The sequence below is a fragment of the Prosopis cineraria genome, unplaced genomic scaffold (genome assembly GCF_029017545.1).
Source record: "Prosopis cineraria cultivar Desert tree isolate PC_DT_omini unplaced genomic scaffold, ASM2901754v1 PC1, whole genome shotgun sequence".
NCBI lineage: Eukaryota > Viridiplantae > Streptophyta > Magnoliopsida > Fabales > Fabaceae > Prosopis > Prosopis cineraria.
In genome coordinates, this window is record NW_026555332.1 from 40,458,113 (window position 1) to 40,476,170 (window position 18,058).

At 32.9% G+C, this 18,058-nt stretch overlaps 1 protein-coding gene across 1 annotated transcript; it reads right to left on the reverse strand.

Annotated features, from left to right (window-relative positions):
* Positions 1–10,247: 10,247 nt before the first annotated feature.
* On the reverse strand, positions 10,248–11,683 carry LOC129301466 (glycine-rich protein 23-like). Its single transcript, XM_054940051.1, has 2 exons — positions 11,659–11,683; positions 10,248–10,615 (listed from the first exon to the last, which is right to left on the reverse strand). Exons 1-2 carry the CDS (start codon positions 11,681–11,683, stop codon positions 10,248–10,250), a joined length of 393 nt encoding a protein of 130 aa, XP_054796026.1.
* Between the last annotated feature and the right edge of the window lie 6,375 nt (positions 11,684–18,058).

The window sequence follows — 18,058 nt, forward strand, 5'->3', positions numbered from 1 at the left end:
AAAAACTCACATGATCACTCCAATTAATAATCTACGTACACGCGTGCTCTATTTGTTGCTCCATGATCACCATGTTTGATTGGAGACATGCTATATATTACTATCACATCCAATGTATTCAATATAGCCTCCAATAATATTAATTGGATCGAGTTGAAGATAGTCTACTTTTTCACTTTGAATAAATAACAATAATATTAACAATAAAACAAAAATCACAGGTTGAGTTGATTCTCTCTTGTTCCTTTGGGTTTGTCCGCTGTCTGGTCTGATCCTATTTCACCAAAAGTGGAAAACCTTTGAAATGGATAAAGTTCCATTGAAATGGCGTGACTCATATTGGATCTCAGAAATATATTACTTGATCACAAATAGTCACATGTATATTAATTCTTTTGGTACTTCATCTTCCTTTGATTTTTTAGCTATATTTGTGAATTAGGGGAATATAATCTTTTTGATACACATATATTCTTTGAATTCGAAGGTGTGGCCAATATGATTCAGCGCTCACCTTATCTCCACCAACAATTTTTCCTGATATTCAGTCCACACCATGTTGAACGAATTTAATAATATTTTATTTCTTTTATTTTATTTGGACGGAGTCTGTGAGATATTTGGAGATTAAATTGGATTTAACAACTTCAGTGGCAAGAGAATTTATTAAGGAAGACAAGTTTCTCTCTAATCTCCCCCCGCCAAAACAAATTGACACGACTCAGAGTTCATTTTTTTTAAAAAAATTATTGTGCATGTGTGTCCTTGTATTGAAAATAATTTTATTCAAGGTATAATTGAGTGAGTATCTCTCTCCATATAAATTTAAACTTTAATTCATCATGTTATGAATACTAGTCTATCCAATCAAACTGGAAAGCACAACTGCAGAGAATGCTTTGCTAGGATTTTGGCCCTTCTCTCATTCCTTGAGGGTTTCGACAATATCCTTTTCTCAGCATTGGTCGAGCTCGTGGGTGAGTGTGTTTTGGTTTGGTGTGCTAGTGAGTACAGGTTTTAGGGTGTGTGAGTGGGGCATTTTGAAGAGTAGCGATGATGTTTTGGGAAGAGTAATGGTCGGCAGGGTGGAGGAGGCTTGGTGCCATTACTAAATCTAGATTGGAACACCGATTTAGGTTGCAGTCACCTCAAAGATGGGTGGGTAGATTGATTTCAATGATAATGAAGGGGATGAAGTGTTGTATGTATGTCAAAAGAGTGTGTGTGTCAAAGTCCCACATTGACTAAAGGAATAAAGTGGGCTAGTAAAATGGGCTTGGAGGAGAATTGGCTTCGCGCACATGAGACAGGCCAACTCAGGGTAATCGCAGTTGAAATCAGCCAATTCGCCCCCCTGCGCGCGAGTTCAAGAGATACGAGTTCAAGAGATAATGAGTTCCTTTTACCGGATTATTTTTACAAAATAAATAATTATTTTTACCTTGCCAGAGAAACTCAAATTTTGGCTGTCTGAAGTTTGAAACCAAACCAAAAAACGTCTTTTGATCATTAACTAAATTAATTTTCTGAACGTTTTGCCTTCCCAACGTTTCCAGACAGGAGGTTAAATACAGTTTACGTTTGTGTAACCTCTCCGTTTTCAGACAAGCTTTTAAACGATTTTATGACAGTGTAACCAAGCCTTTAATTCGGTGGTAACCTTCTAACATTCATGTCCACCTTCGGCTATATATAGCCATGTGTGCAGACATAGCGGTGTGGAGTCTCTTGACTGCTCAGTGTTCCCTCCTTTCCTCCATCTATTTTTGTTTGTGCGTTTGGTCTTGGTTGTTCTGTTCCCTCGTTCCATCGAGGAAGTGCTTGTTTAATCCTAGAGAACTGCCTGTCGGTTATCTGACGGTGTGCCGGAATAGTTCTTAAGGACAGTGTTCTTTCGGGCACGACTCGAGCAACCTGTACCTTCATACTCGCGTTTCTGCCGGTCCCCTCAACAATCTTAAGAATTATTCAGCCCAATGGCGACCAACAGTGCTGAAAATGTCACTCTCGAAGGTGTGCTAAGTGGATCTGCTGGAGGTTAGTACGTCCCTGCCGCTGTTGCCATCCCCCTACCGAGGCCGTTCCCAAACATATCGAAGATAGAAGTCTTTGATGGTCAGAACTTCAAACGTTGGCAAGAACGTGTCTTCACCGTCCTTGACATGCATGGTGTGGCTGCTGCTCTTGCTCAATCAGAGCCTCCTGTTGATACTGATCAAGCCCAGCGAGTTGCATGGACTCATGCAAACAAGGTATGCCGACACACTATCATTAGCACTTTATCTAATGATTTGTTCAATGTCTACTGTGTCTACAAGGAAGCTTGTAAGATATGGGAGTCCCTGGTGACAAAGTACACTGCTGAGGATGCCGGCAAACAAAAGTTCGTTGTGGGCAACTACTACAAATGGGAGATGACCGAGAATAAAGATGTCAAGGAGCAAATCAATGAATATCATAAGCTGTTGGAGGAGCTTCGTGCTGAAAACATCAACCTTCCAGATGAGTTCGTTGCTGGGATATTGATTGAGAAGCTGCTAGAATCATGGTCTGACTACAAACAGCAGCTGAAACACAAACAAAAGCAGCTATCCTTGATCGATTTGATCACTCATATCATCATCGAAGACACCAACCGCAAGGCAATACGTGCAGTTCGAACTAAAGAAATGACATCCAAAGCCAACCTAGTGGAGACAAAACCTCACAATAGGAGGTATGATTCTAAAACTAAAGACAAGAAGAATAGGAAATCTAATTACAAACTCAATGCTTCTAACCGCTCTTTCAAAAAGAAAGGAGATTGTTTTGTCTGTGGTAAACCAGGACACTATGCAGCACAGTGTAGGAAGAGAGCAAACCGTGATAAGCCTCGAAAGCCAAATGCAAATTTGGTATAACGAGATGGTGACAGTGATGATGATATCATTGCTGCAGTGGTGTCACAAGCTCTCTTGATTTTTGATGTGAAGAAATGGGTGGTAAACTCCAGGGCTACCAGGCACATATGTACGAGCCAAGAGATGTTTACCACCTATAATCCTGTAAAGGAAGGGGAAGACCATGTTTACCTTGCTGATTCTCAAACTGCTAAAGTTCAAGAAAAAGGAAAAGTAGTCTTAAAGCTCACATCAGGAAAGACTCTAGCTCTGAATGATGTTCTGCATGTGCCTGAAGTTAGAGCTAACTTAGTGTCAGTTGCTCTTTTAGGGAAAGCTGGGGTTAAAGTGTCATTTGAATCTGACAAAATTGTAATGACAAAAAATAATGTGTTTATAGGCAAAGGGTATTGTAATCAGAGACTGTTTGTTTTGAATGTTGATGAAATGAATAAGACTGAATCTTCTGAGTATATGCCTATTTATATGGTTGATTCTTTTGATCTGTGGCATGCTAGACTAGGTCACGCTAGTAAAGGTTATATAAATAGGATGCGACAACTTGGACTACTTTCTGAAATTAAAAACAATCTTGGACTACTTTCTGAAATTAAAAACAATGATTTTGGAAAATGTGAAGTATGTGCAGAAACTAAACAAAGTAAAAAAACCTCATTGTTCTAATCAAAGAGAATCTGAATTACTATCTTTAATTCACACAAATTTAGGTGACTTAAAACAAACCATGACTAGAGGTGGTAAAAAATATTATATCACTTTTATTGATGATTTTTTAAGATATACTAAAGTATACTTATTAAGAAACAAAGATGAGGCTTTTGAAAAATTTCTGTTATATAAAGCAGAGGTTGAGAATCAGTTAAACAAAAGAATTAAAAAAGTTAGATCGGATAGAGGAGGAGAATATGTTTTGTTAAATGATTTTTGTGAAAAAGAAGGAATTATACATGAGGTAACACCTCCTTATTCTCCCGAGTCTAATGGTGTTGCAGAAAGAAAAAATATAATATTAAAAAAATGATGAATGCTTTACTTGTGAGTTCTTCTGCCCCTGATAACTTGTGGGGTGAAGCTATTTTATCTGCATGTTTTTTACAAAATAGGATACCTCATAAGAAATCAAAGAAAATACCTTATGAGTTATGGAAAGAGTTTACCCCAAACTTAAAATATTTGAAAGTGTGGGGGTGTCTTTCAAAAGTTTTATTGCCTGATCCTAAAAAGAGAAAAATTGGCTCTAAAACTTCTGATTGTATGTTTATTGGGTATACTGAACAAAGTGCAGCGTATCGCTTTTTAATTTTAAAAAGTGATGTTTTAGACCAAAATACAATTATAGAGACTAAGGATGCTGAATTCTTTGAACATATTTTTCCTTTGAAAATTAAGTATGTTTCTAAACCTGTTGAGAATTCAGAATTTGAATAAAATTTTAATGAGGATTTGGTTTTAAGGAGAAGTAAAAGGCAAAGGAAAGAAGCAATTGAAATTGAAATTGATTCTTTAAGGAAAAATAAAACTTGGGTTTTATCAGATTTGCCCCAAGGAGCTAAGGCTATTGGGTGTAAATGAATTTTTAAGAAAAAATATTTTCCAGACGGTTCAATTGATAAGTATAAAGCAAGGCTTATGGCCAAAGGTTTTACTAAAAAAAATATAAATTATTTTGACACATTTTCTCCTGTGACTAGAATCTCTTCTATAAAAGTTCTTATTACTTTGGCTTCAATTTACAAACTTTTTGCTCACCAAATGGATGTTAAAACTACTTTTTTAAATGGTGATTTAGAAGAAGAAATTTACATGGTACAGCCTGAGGGATGTGTGATTCCTGGGCAAGAAAATAAAGTTTGTAAACTTGTAAAGTCTCTATATGGCTTAAAATAAGTGCCTAAACAATGGCATGAGAAACTTGATCAAGTTTTGACAACTGGTGGATTTTCTACTGTTGAAGTAGAAAGGTGTGTTTATACAAAGCTTGTGAATAATGATTGTGTGATTATATGCTTGTATGTGGATGATATGCTAATTTTTGGCTCTAGTATGTGTGTTGTTAATGAAACAAAAAATTTTCTTTCTTTAAATTTTGACATGAAAGATATGGGTGAAACCAAGGTAATCTTGGGTGTAAAAATCATAAGGAATGAAAATGGAATCTTACTTTCCCAAGAACATTATGTTGAGAAAATTCTCAGAAAGTTTGGACATCTTGAAGATGCTCCTCTGAGTACTCCTTATGATTCAAGTGTGCAATTAAAAAAATACAAGGGTGACCCAGTTGCTCAATCTGAGTATGCACAGATTATTGGGAGTCTGTTGCATTTGATGAACTTTACTAGGCCTGATATAGCTTATGCTGTAGGCAGATTGAGTAGATATACTCACTATCCAGGCAGTAAATACTGGGAGGCTCTGGTGAGAGTCTTGAGATATTTGAGAGGTACCATGAATTATGGTATATTGTATAGTAGATTTCCTGCTGTATTGGAAGGATACAGTGATGCTAATTGGATTTCAGATTCAGAAGAGACAAAATCCACTAGTGGTTATATATTCACTCTTGGTGGTGGTGCAATAACCTGAAAGTTTACAAAACAGACAATCAACACAAAATCTTTAAGGGATTCTGAGTTCATTGCCATGGAGCTGGCTGGGACTGAGGTTGAGTGGTTGAAAAACTTCTTAGCAAGTATTCCAATAGGTGAAAAGCCCACACCATCAGTGTCTTTACATTGTGATAGCCAGTCTGTAATAGCAACAGCTAAAAATAAGACCTTCAATGGCAAAAGTAGACATATTCGATTAAGACATAATATTATAAGGCAGCTGCTCAAAGACGGGGTCATCTCAATCGATTATGTGAGATCAGAGTTAAATCTGGCGGATCCGTTAACTAAACCCCTAGGGAAGAAATTTATTATTGAAACGTCGAGGGGAATGGGACTTAAGCTTGTTTGAAATTAACGATGATGTCAACCCAACCTTTATGATTGGAGATCCCATGAAGAAGGTTCAATAGGTAAGAACAAGTCACTTGTTAGTTCTGCTAGCACTGAATTTTGTCCCTTCCTATGGCTTGAGAAAGTGCTAGAATGCATTGAACGGAGGCTGAGCGATAGCTCTTAATGTTTTCATAGTCCTTACAGATGGTGTATTCATTGTAGATACACTTGATGAAAACGCCTATACAAATGTGGAGTAGGGCCGCTCCTATAAGATCGTGGCAAAATCTGTAGAGCATTTGTTAAAACCAGGCGTGCGCATGGCCGATAACGTGCAAAACCGTCGTTAACAATAAAGACTGTGGGGGTATAATTTGATCAATAAGACCTCTAGCACACGCTCAAGATCTGTTGGTTCAATAACGAAGTTACACTAACTTTTCTGTGTGCTAAGTTTTATTAGTCTAGGTTTGGTTCAAGTCGACAGACACCAAAATTAAAGTGATTATCCTCCGTGTGAATAACACAGATGAATATAGATCCTTTTGACACATGTGGGGGATTGTTGTATGTATGTCAAAAGAGTGTGTGTGTCAAAGTCCCACATTGACTAAAGGAAGGAATCTCCTAGTGTATATATACTAAGGAATGAAGTGGGCTAGTAAAATAGGCTTGGAGGAGAAATGGCCTCGCGCACATGAGACAGGCCAACTCAGGGCAATCGCAGTTGAAATCAGCCGGTTCGCCCCCCCTGCGCTCGAGTTCAAGAGATAATGGGTTCCTTTTACTGGATTATTTTTACAAAATAAATAATTATTTTTTACCTTGCTGGAGAAACTCAAATTTTGGCTGTCTGAAGTTTGAAACCAAACCAAAAAATGTTTTTTAATCATTAACCAAATTAATTTTCTGAACGTTTTGCCTTCCTAACGTTTCCAGATAGGAGGTTAAATGCAGTTTACGTTTGTGTAACCTCTCCATTTTCAGACAAGCTTTTAAACAATTTTATGACAGTGTAACCGAGCCTTTAATCCGGTGGTAACCCTCCAACATTCATGTCCACCTTCGGCTATATATAGCCATGCGTGCAGACATAGCGGTGCAGAGTCTCTTGACTGTTCAGTGTTCCCTCCTCTCCTCCACCTGTTTTTGTTTGTGCATTTGGTCTCGGTTGTTTTGTTCCCTCGTTCCACCAAGGAAGTGCTTGTTTAATCCTGGGGAACTACCGGTCGGTCGTCTGACGGTGTGCTGAAATAGTTCTCAAGGACAGTATCCTTCTGGGCACGACTCGAGCAACCCGTACCTTCATACTTGCATTTCTGCCGATCCCCTCAACATGAAGATTGTCGATGGGTTATAATTTCAATCCAGGAACTGTGTGTGAAGACAACGATTTTCAAGGATTGGGGCTTCAACTTGTGTGGGTGGGTGGTTAATGTTTCTAACTCATTTCAACTAGGTATTTTCTTCCTTGTTGATCAATGTTGATTGGTGAAGCTTGATCTCGGTTTTTTCTGCTACTATGTTACTTGTAATTTGGAGAAGGCTCTAGTGGGATATAGATTGCTTAAATTGGTTTTATCTAGTTTGGTGCCTCTTGAAAATATATTTTACTTGCTGATTTTTTCATCTCTTTACTACTATGATTTGTGGGAGGCTCTTGCTGATAGAGGTGGTTCTTGCAATTTTGTCCTGATCTATTTTATGACAGTGGGGCATATCAATTTGCTTATTGCTTATTGCCTTGGGTGGCCTTGTTTTGGCTATGTTCTGGCTTGTTACTTTAGGTTTATAGAGGGCAAAATAAAGGATGATTTGAGATGGGTTCCTCCTCAAAAGCTACTATCCAGTTCCGGTTTTCTCTTATGGAGTCAAAGGGAGTTAAAGGATATTGTTTGTGTTCCACTAGTGCAAGCTACTTTCAAGGATACATTGTGTTTCAATGGGATTTGCTTGGCTCTGGTGGATTTGTTTAAATCTTGTTAATGCTTTACGACAGTATAGCTTCAAGTGGCAACTAAGTTTGTTTACAGTTGTGGGTGTCATTTCCCGCATAGGTCTTAAAGGGATGTGCTTAGTAATTGATTGGGTGTTTACACCCCCATCCCTACTTGCTCTCTTCCTAACTTTTGATTTGGAGATAGCTAGGATTGATCTTTGCCTTTCTCCTTTTCTCCCTGCATTCCATTTGGCTGTTGCATTTATCTTTGGTATTTTTGCTCCCTTCTTTTTTTTTTGTTTTGTTTTTTGTTGTTGTTTTGATCGGTTTCTACCTTGTTTATTATTAGTTTCTTCTTATGTGGCAAAAAAAAATATACTAGTCTATTTCATTAGACCCAACCCTTATTGTTCAAAGCTGAGATTTTATTTAAGAGAGATAAACTCTTACTCATAAGTCATGTTTCCAAACAAGGAAAATAAAAGGAATTCTCTTTTCAATAGCAAGTTACTCTCAATGATTTTTTTTCTTTTAAAACTATATTTTGCTCTTGATATTTTTGATAGATTTTTACCCTAATTAAGAAATAAAGGGATTACATCTAAGGGTGAGCATTCGATCAGTTCGGTTTTAATTTATGTAAAACTAATCGATCGAATTATATAAAAAACTTGGATCAAATCAAATCAAAATATATGATTAAACCAAATTGGAAATGAACTAAATTATAATAGTTTGATTTGATCGATCTATTCGGTTTATAGGCTTTGATTTGGGTCTATGGAGTGTAATTATTTATACATTCTTCTATCCAATTTTTTCCCTTGATGTTGAAGGCTCAACTAAAAACTAGCAATTTTATACCATAATTCATGAGAAAATTAATAAAATTTAGTACTATTGTATTAAAAACTAAATTATAGAAATAAAAATTAGAACATCAAATTAAACAAAAAAATACTATTACTGCAAGTAGTAAAAAGACGTATCTTATTTACCTAGATGAGAATTTCTTCATATTTTTAAAAATATGAAAAGAAAAATATGCATGATTCGGTCGGTTTGATTTATTTGGTTCAAAAATTTTTAGATTGAATCGAATTGATCAACTAATTTCCTTAAAAGAAAATCAAATTGAATTGAAAAATCAAATAGATAAAATTCAATTCGATTTGATCTTCGATTTTGATTCAATTTTGTTCACCCCTAATTACATCCTTGTCATGAAACATGCACGATTATGAACTTGTTTAACATAATAACTTGAGGCGAAGTAATAGCTTCAATTTTTTTTTTAAAGGTTGACAATCTCAATTGTTTGATCTTTGAATTACAGTTACACTGTTCAATATCTCCCGAGCTTCTTGAATTTGTGCTCAATTATAAACTCTTTGCACATGATATGGTGGGAATGAGTTGGTAAGTCAACAAAACCAAGTAGTTGGATTGCAGAAAATATAATGTTACCCATTTTGAAGTGGATCAATTTTGACTTGGCCCACATAACATAACACACATATTAATATGTCGGTTCGTTTTTCTCAATCAAAATTTATAGTTAATTAATTAACAAGTACAAATACATGAACAGGGTAGTAAAGTACAGAAGTCAGGAGAGGATTGTGAAAATTGAAATACTGTCCGCGCAACCTCTGTGCTATATCGGCATGCGAAGCGCCATGAGAGCGCATCAATTCAAAATCCCAATTTTCAAACAACGTTAAAGCTCGCACGGTCGCACATGCCACCTGATGGGGTTTATTATTTGCAGTGCATTTATAAATTTTCATCCACTTATTTGAATTTGCGCATGGGAATATCCCCCTTTTTTTTTAATGTATGAGCTAGCCCTCAAAATCAAAATCCTGCAACCCACCATTGATAGGTTAAATTGATAAAATCTCAACTGACCAACCAACCTGGGCCATTTTTCCGGCCCATGATGAGTCAACTCCATACACTAGGTGCGCCCATGTTAACTCCCACATTTAGGTAGGTGTAAGACACTTTTGCTCAAAAAAAAAAAAGGTATGTGTAAGACACGAATATAATATTTCATCTTAAAACAAAGAATTGCAATAAAGGTGTCAACTTGAAATCATAGAACATCAAGCTCTTTCACAAACTAACGTAAATGAATAATACATTAATTTCTATATCTCAACAAGCTATGTAGGTGAACGAGATGATGAAAACACAAGACGCATTTTTGTTGCATGTTTTCTTTTTGTTCACACCATTTGAAGAATTAGCCGAGGACTGGAACCACACAAACTACAATAGAACTAAAGTGAAGACACAACAACATCGAAACGCTAACTTTACCCTGAGGGTGCAGAACATTATTAAGCAAGAAGATAACCAAATATCTATCTGGATATATATATATATATGAACGGAGCAGTGGATTTATTTGGCACTGATGAGGATACGGAACTAGTTAATTAGTCTATATATACCTAACACTCAAGGCTGCTTATTATTTGCGTCAACATGCTTCATGCCTCCGATAACGCCACCGACGCCACCGGCGGCACCGATTCCCACTCCAAAGCCCTTGTAAATTCCTCCTCCGATCCCTCCGTACCCTCCGATTCCCTTGAATATGCCTCCTCCTATGCCTCCCCCATAGCCTGATCCAATTCCTCCTCCCAGTCCTCCGCCGCCGATTCCTCCTCCGTATCCTCCGCCTCCACCGCCGCCGTACCCTCCTCCGAGACCGCCTACACCCAACCCTCCGGAGCTGTCCCCGAGAAAGGACGCCGGCTTCTTCACATCTTCGTCGTGATGTTTTGCATTCTTCAAGTTCCTCGCATCTGCGTGTTGGGATATTCCTGCCATCAAACACACACCCACCAGAAGCAGATAAGTCAACTTCCTCTCCATCACCATATCTCAGTTGTAAATTATTGTGTATGGAAAAGTTAAGTTATTGCATGCGACATTCACTTGCCATGCACGCATATATATAGTAGCAGGTTATACGAGAAAAAAATGTGAAATAATTTTTGCAATAAATGCAAGAATTTACTTAGATTTCAAATCGTATTGTGTGAATATATATTTTTTAATTTTAAATTCTAAAATAGGTCCGTTAAATTCTGTACTGTAATTTTAAGAAATAAACATTTTAATATTTATCATGAGCGGATATTTCATCTTTGAAGATGTTATTTTATATATTATTCTAGACCCTTCTATATCATTTAGTAAATGTGGCAAAAGTTCATAATTGTCTTTTAATGCTAATTGAAAAATTGAATTAATCAAAGTAGCTGTCTTTTGTCCTGGATATATCATATGCAAGTTTTATAAGATTAAAATGCATCTTGCCATCAAGATTATTTTCGTACTCACTAAATAAATATTATTTCCTCCCGCCCATTTTATATTATGTTTTTTTTGGAGTGATTTGATGTTTTGTAATATAAAATGTTCTGAGAAAATATGATTATTTAATAAATTATAAAAGTAATGATTATTTTTTATCCAGAAAAGAGAGAAAAATAATGATTCATTAGTAAGTTTCATTTAAAATTATCCCTCATTATTTTATTATTTAAATATATTTTTCTCTCTCCCCATTGTTAGATGAAAGATATTTTAAAGTTCATAATATTTCTTTTTGAAAAAATAAAATTCTAAAATGTATTATTGACTCTATTGATATTCATAATTGGAAGAATTACATCTAGGTCCCACACAAAAAAATTAATTACTACAAGCTTTACTAACAACTGAGTGCCCGTTTGGTTTGCGTCAAGAATCGATTTTTTGGGGTTTAATCGATTTTCAAAACAAAATTTGCCAAACAGCATAATAATGAGATAATCGATTAAACATGCTAAAATCGATTTTTTTGTTAATCTATTCATACCTGCTTCTGGTTTCCATTTTACCATGTTAATAATAAATAATTTGTAAATAATTCATAATTGTGTTAAATAAAATTTAAAAAATTTATTAATATTAAATACAACTTTATTAATAATTTAATTTCAAAAAGCAATGTATTTTATGATAATTTGCACAGTTGAAATTAATCTCAATATCCAAACAGTTTGCATCATAACATAATTAATTTTGATTAAAATCTACCACTTAATCAATTATTTTCATAATCTATTATACTCAACTGAAATCCAAACGGACCCTGAATTAAAGTCATTTACAATAGATTAATCCTCCCTTCATAATTTTACAAAAAATTATCTTAATAAAAAAAACTAAAAAATGTATCATTTTGTTTGCTAAAAAGCTATACCTATATAATTTTTAAAAAGTAAGCCATAGCATTTTGAAGTTGTAAACATTAATAATTGTAACTTTGTGTATCTCTATCCTCTAGGTTAGTGCTATGTATTCTTTTTTTTAAAAAAAAATTATAAGTGAAATTAAATACACAACTTCTCACTCAAGGAAAGTTTTTATCAAAGCTAGAGAGACCTGACTCACCTGAAAGGGTAGATTACGGTTGGCTGAAAACCAACTCACTTTGAGGTGAGCTTATTTGACCTCCTGTGCTTTATCAAGAATCAAGATCCTCTCCATATTCACTCTCAATGCTCAATCATATCCATCCATTTAGTGTAAGATTTTTGATTATGGCATTAAAATAAATATATTATTCATTTAATGATTATCATAAATAAGCATTACAAACTTATTTGATCCATTTATTTTACTATCATAATTAGCAGTATGATAGTATTAAATCAAATGAATAATTAAATAAATGGATGAGATTGAGTATTGAGAAATGTATTGAAAGAGGGTATGAAGAGAATCTAGATATCCTTAGCTAGGCTCACACAGACTAACCCGCTTTTCTTTTTGTTTTTTTAAACCTTTTCTTTCTTATCTTTCCCATCTCTCTTTAATCTTTTTCTACTTTCTAGTCCTCATAGTTGTCCGCATACCTCTCTAACTTAAACCAGGTGTATTACTAATTTGAATCAACTTCAATTGCATGTGTTCTTATATTTATGCTCCCTAATTCAAACTCTACCAATTTTAATTTAGCTATAACTTCAACTATATATTCTCAAACTTACATGAAATTTTAAATAATTGTAACTGTACATGCAGTGAGATGCTTAATATAATTGACCATATATAGCGCATTCTCACTTGAACAGATGACAATTGTTTTGTGGTTTGAATATGAATTTATATTGTTGATAATTAAAACCTAATAAGCCTGAATATCGAACATGCATCATCTTCTAATTAATGTTAAAAGAAGATAATCCAATGAACGTGTATTTGCTTGTGTAACTTCAATGCAGAGATGAAAGGTGGGAGTGTTTTTTATTGCAGTGTCAGAACCCACGTTACACGGTGCTTGGATCAAGCATATATCCATCTGTCTACCCCATGCTTCGTAGCGCGACGTTCCTTTCGCATTGATGAATTGGGAATGCCCACTCGTTGCTTTTTTGTTAGGGAAGGTGAAGTCTCATGCAGCCATTAACTTCTCTGCTCGAAAAGTTGCAGAGGGAAAAGGTCAGACAAACAAAAAAGGTGGAGTCTCATGCCTCTCCATTAACTGCTCAGTACGTACTTGGGCCTCGGATCTGCAACTTGAAGATGGAAGAAGGTATAATGGGTGGTTTCTGACAAAGCTTAAACGTTCGTCAGTTAATTCAGCATGTTCCAAACTTAAATGGCTGTCAATGTACATCGTGGTAGAGGTGTCCATGTACAGCCCACAGGTAGATGTGAGAATTGAATATGGATCTTTTAGGTTGCCGTATGCGCTTGGAAATCTGTTATTCTGATCTACATCGACAGAGTAACGTGGTAGTAAACTTTGTTAAGAAAATTGTAAAAGCTTACTTTGTTAACCAAGAACTGTACCAAACACACGCTAAGTCAATCTAAAAAACATCCATGAGCACTGATCAGAGTTGGGTCCAACAAAGGGAATTAGTTTCCCACAGTGTGATAAATTACGATTCGATTCCTAGTGGGAGAGGTGCCTACATTCATTTAAAAAAAAAAATTAATAATGGATTTTAGTGGCAACTACAAAAGTCATAAGTTGCTATCAAAAGTGAACTTTTGACAGTAATAAATTGTTGCCATCAAAAGTCGCCATCAAAAATATATTTTTGGCGGCGATCTTGATTTGTTATCACTAAAAGTTTACTTTTAATGATAACATTTGTTGTCATCAAAAATATTTTTATAAAAAATAATTTAAAAATTAAAGATAATTTATATAGTCTACTTTTGTTAAAAACATTTGTTGTCACCAAAAGTATTTTTATAAAAAAATTTAAAAATTAAAAATAATTTCTATAATTCACTTTACCAAAAGTACTTTTATAAAAAATAAATAATATAATTCACTGATGCCACCAAAAATATTTTTAAAAAATTAAATATAATCTTAAATTATATGAAATAATTTGTAAAATTATAATTTAAAATTTTTAAAAAAATTTATGAATTTTTTTTAAAATTTGAAATTAAGTAAAATCATTCAAAATATATTTATGAAATTAAATTTCTTATTTTATGTACAAAATTAAAAATAAATTATATATATAATTGTGAAACAAAAAAAATAATAGTTAAGATGTGCTAAGTTTAATTATTAAATTACTTCTAATTTTGTATTATTCATAATATTTTTTAGACATATATATTAATCTAGTATTTTAATATGATAAATTAAAATCTTGATGGATTATTACTTTTAATTATAATTAGGTTAAGTTATACATAAATGATCACTTACATAGAAATACATAAATGATATTGGGATGTTAAAATTATACAAATATTGTAAGATGTAAATGTTATTGTAGACTACTGACATATCATGTACTTGATGCTTAACTTAATATACATATGATGTTTACTTCTTCTATTGAATTCTAATGGTTTTTGGACAAGGATTCCATGTAATTTCACTTAGTATATTTAGGTTTTCATTGTTACACAAAAGAAGTTACTAATAACATTTTTATAACTAATTATTACTAAGCATAATAAGAATAGCTATTCAAATTTACCTTGCTATGAGGTTGAGAATAGTTAGATATTAATTAGATTGATCACATATGAGATTCTTGTACTTATCATATATTGTAAAAGTTATTAGTATTCATTTTTAAAATTATTCAAAATGACAATTAACAAAATTTATGTGGTTAAAAATAATTTGTTATTAAAATAATTTGTTAAGATATTAAAAAATTATTGATAAAATATATTTTTAATAAAAGAGGGGGAAACATTTAGCTATTTTGAAAGAAGATAAAAATTTAATCATTTAGTTTATCAATTTTTGAGAAAAATATGGAGAAGAAAAAAGTAAAAGATATTTAACATAAAATAATATAATACATATTTATAAATATATTATATACTTAATAATTTTCATTTAAAAAATAAAATTTAAAAATTGGTTACAATGTATATAAGAATATTATTTAATATTTAAAAACTGTTCATTTTAAGTTCATTTTTCTAACAAAATAATATTTATTGGTAAAAATAATATTTTATTAAAATTATAATTTAAATATTCATATAAATAAATTTATCATCTTAATAATTGAAAATAAAATAAAATATATGTATATCTTTTTAATAATATATTATTTGATATATGTGTATGCAGTTACATAACATATATTTAATTTTGCATATGATAATTGTAGGTGCATTTGACTTCAATTGGCAAAGAAGGGAGACTTAAGGCTTAGAGGTGAGATAGGTTAAGGGTTTGTCATATTTTGTAACAAATATGTGATGTGGCGCATCGTGGTGACATGGCAAATAAGGTGACTTGAGGAGGCACACATGTGGCAGATGACATGGCACAAGATGGTGGCGTAACACATGAGGTGACTTAAGGGAGGCACACATGTGGTGAGTGATGTGGCATAAGGTGGTAGGGTGATATGGCATCATTTGTCGAACATGTAACCTATGACATAGCACAAGATAGCAAGTGACATGACATCATCCATCACATATATGATAGGTGACATGGCATCAAATGATGCACATGTCACAAAGTAATGTAACATAAAATAACTTATTATTTTTAAAAAAAATTTGGCGACGATAAATGTTATCACTAAAAATCTTTTTAGGGGCGACATTTGTTGCCATCAAAATTACTTCTAGCGGCAAAAAACCTTTTAAAAGTATACTTCGCCACCGTAAAAAACTATTAGCGATAATTGTTATAGTGATAACCTTTTAGTGGTGAAAAGGTGCCACTAAAAACTTTTAGTGGCAACTTTTGGTCTTAAAAGTTGCTACCAAAAAGTTTGTTTTTTGTAGTGATTTAATATCCAATCATGTCTCGAACATAGTTTCCTTCAATAGAAGGATATTTATGAGCAATAAAAAATGGCACCTATTAGCTTAAACAATATTCTTGCATATATGAACCAAGCTCTTTTTTACATGACTTTTTGATTAGGTCATCATAAGCATTGTTGGATCCAATTAGAGATAATTCTCTCAAAGGTGAACTATTTATGCATTAACATAAATTCAAACTTGAGACCTTATATCTGAATGGTCATGGCACATTGTAATGAGGACTAATGTATATTCACTACCGCAGAATACCTCAATACTTGACAGTTATTTATTTTTGTTAATACTTGACAGTTGGTGCGACATATATTATAATCACCCTTACTTGATAGTTAAAAACCATCAAATATTGGAGGCCTTATTTGATGATTATTTGAAAATAATTGTTAAGTATATACTTACATATTTGCTTATGTCAATTAATACTTGATGGTTATTTTCAAATAACGATCAAGTATTTTAACATATTTTATTTAAAAATTTTATTATGTAAGTTCTCATATAACTTAATTATATTCAATCAAGTTACCTAGCAACAATTATATAAAAATTTTATCCTAAAAAAATTTAGCAGTATGACAGCTTAAAAATGAAAGTTTCTTGGGCTTTATGCCCTTTCTTTATTCAAAAATTGTATCATACAAGTTCTCATATAACTTAATAATACCAAATCAAGTTATCCAACAACAATTGATATAAAAATTTTATCCTAAAAATATAGTATAACTCAATCATGCCAACAATAAAATTACCACCACCACCACAATAAGGGAAGCAAATTTTCAACAAAATCATATAATGCCCAACAATAAAATAATTTTCATATGATCCTAGATTTAATTTCATAATTATCAAAAAACTCAAAACCAAAAGCTATACATCCAAGAATAGCTCTAATGAACAAAAATTTTATATTCCAATCAGTTCCCTAATTACAATCAATAAATAACAAAGCCACAAGGAAGAAATTAAAGGATAAATCAACTTACTTGAGAGAAGTATACCACAAGGAAGAAGAGGAGGAGGAGGAGAGAAGACCACATTTTACACTATTAAAGAGCAAGAAAGGAAAATTCAACTTGGATTTACACTAAACCCTAAACTCAAAAATTAATTAAAAAGACAAAAGAGAAACTCAAAAGCAAGAGGTGGAGAACGAATTCAAAATGCACCAAATGTAATCTTGGATGAATGAACTACTCATGAAGTCGAGAAAATGGGTAGAAAATGAAGCCCATGAACAAAACTTACTATGAATTAAGTATTACTTACTTGACATTTGTTATGAAATAACTGTCAAGTATGTGCTAGACATATTTGACGGTTTTTTCAAATGCATATTTTTTTCAATTTCTTTTTAAATGTATCTATTTGACGCTTGTTGACATATGATTGTCAAGTATATACTTCATATACTTGACGATTATCTTCAAAAAAAAGTGTCAAACATATTTATATAAAACATAATTTACAATAAAAGATATATTTGACTGTTATAACCATATAACCATCAAGTATATGTTTAAATACTTTATAGTTATTTTGAAACAACCATTAAGTATTCAATGCCTTTTTTATTTATCATTTTTAGCTTATAACTGTCAAATATATAGTGTCATATTTTGCTTATTATGTTGTAGTGATTGAAACAAGCTTTAGGTAATCACCATAATATAAAAGGGTTTTTTATAGTAGTTAAAAACACTTTTTACATTGGTTCATTTAGAAATGTTATTTCAAAGGGTGTAGAAAATCAAGGACCTTCTATATAGGTTTACAACCAATATAGAAAAGGGTCTAAAACTGATCTAAAAAATTATTTAATATTTTAAAAAATAAATTATTACCTTATTTTTTACATCAGTTATAGACACAATCGATATAAAAAATTAATTTTCTGTATCAGTTATAACAATAATCGATGTAAAAAG

Excerpts from the sequence above, each read along its gene's own strand:
- LOC129301466 (XM_054940051.1), bottom strand. The coding sequence starts at position 11,683 with ATGGTAAAATGGAAACCAGAAGCAG. Across the intron at positions 10,616-11,658 it reads AAAATGGAAACCAGAAGCAG|GAATATCCCAACACGCAGAT; the intron begins GTATGAATAGAT and ends GTTTGATGGCAG.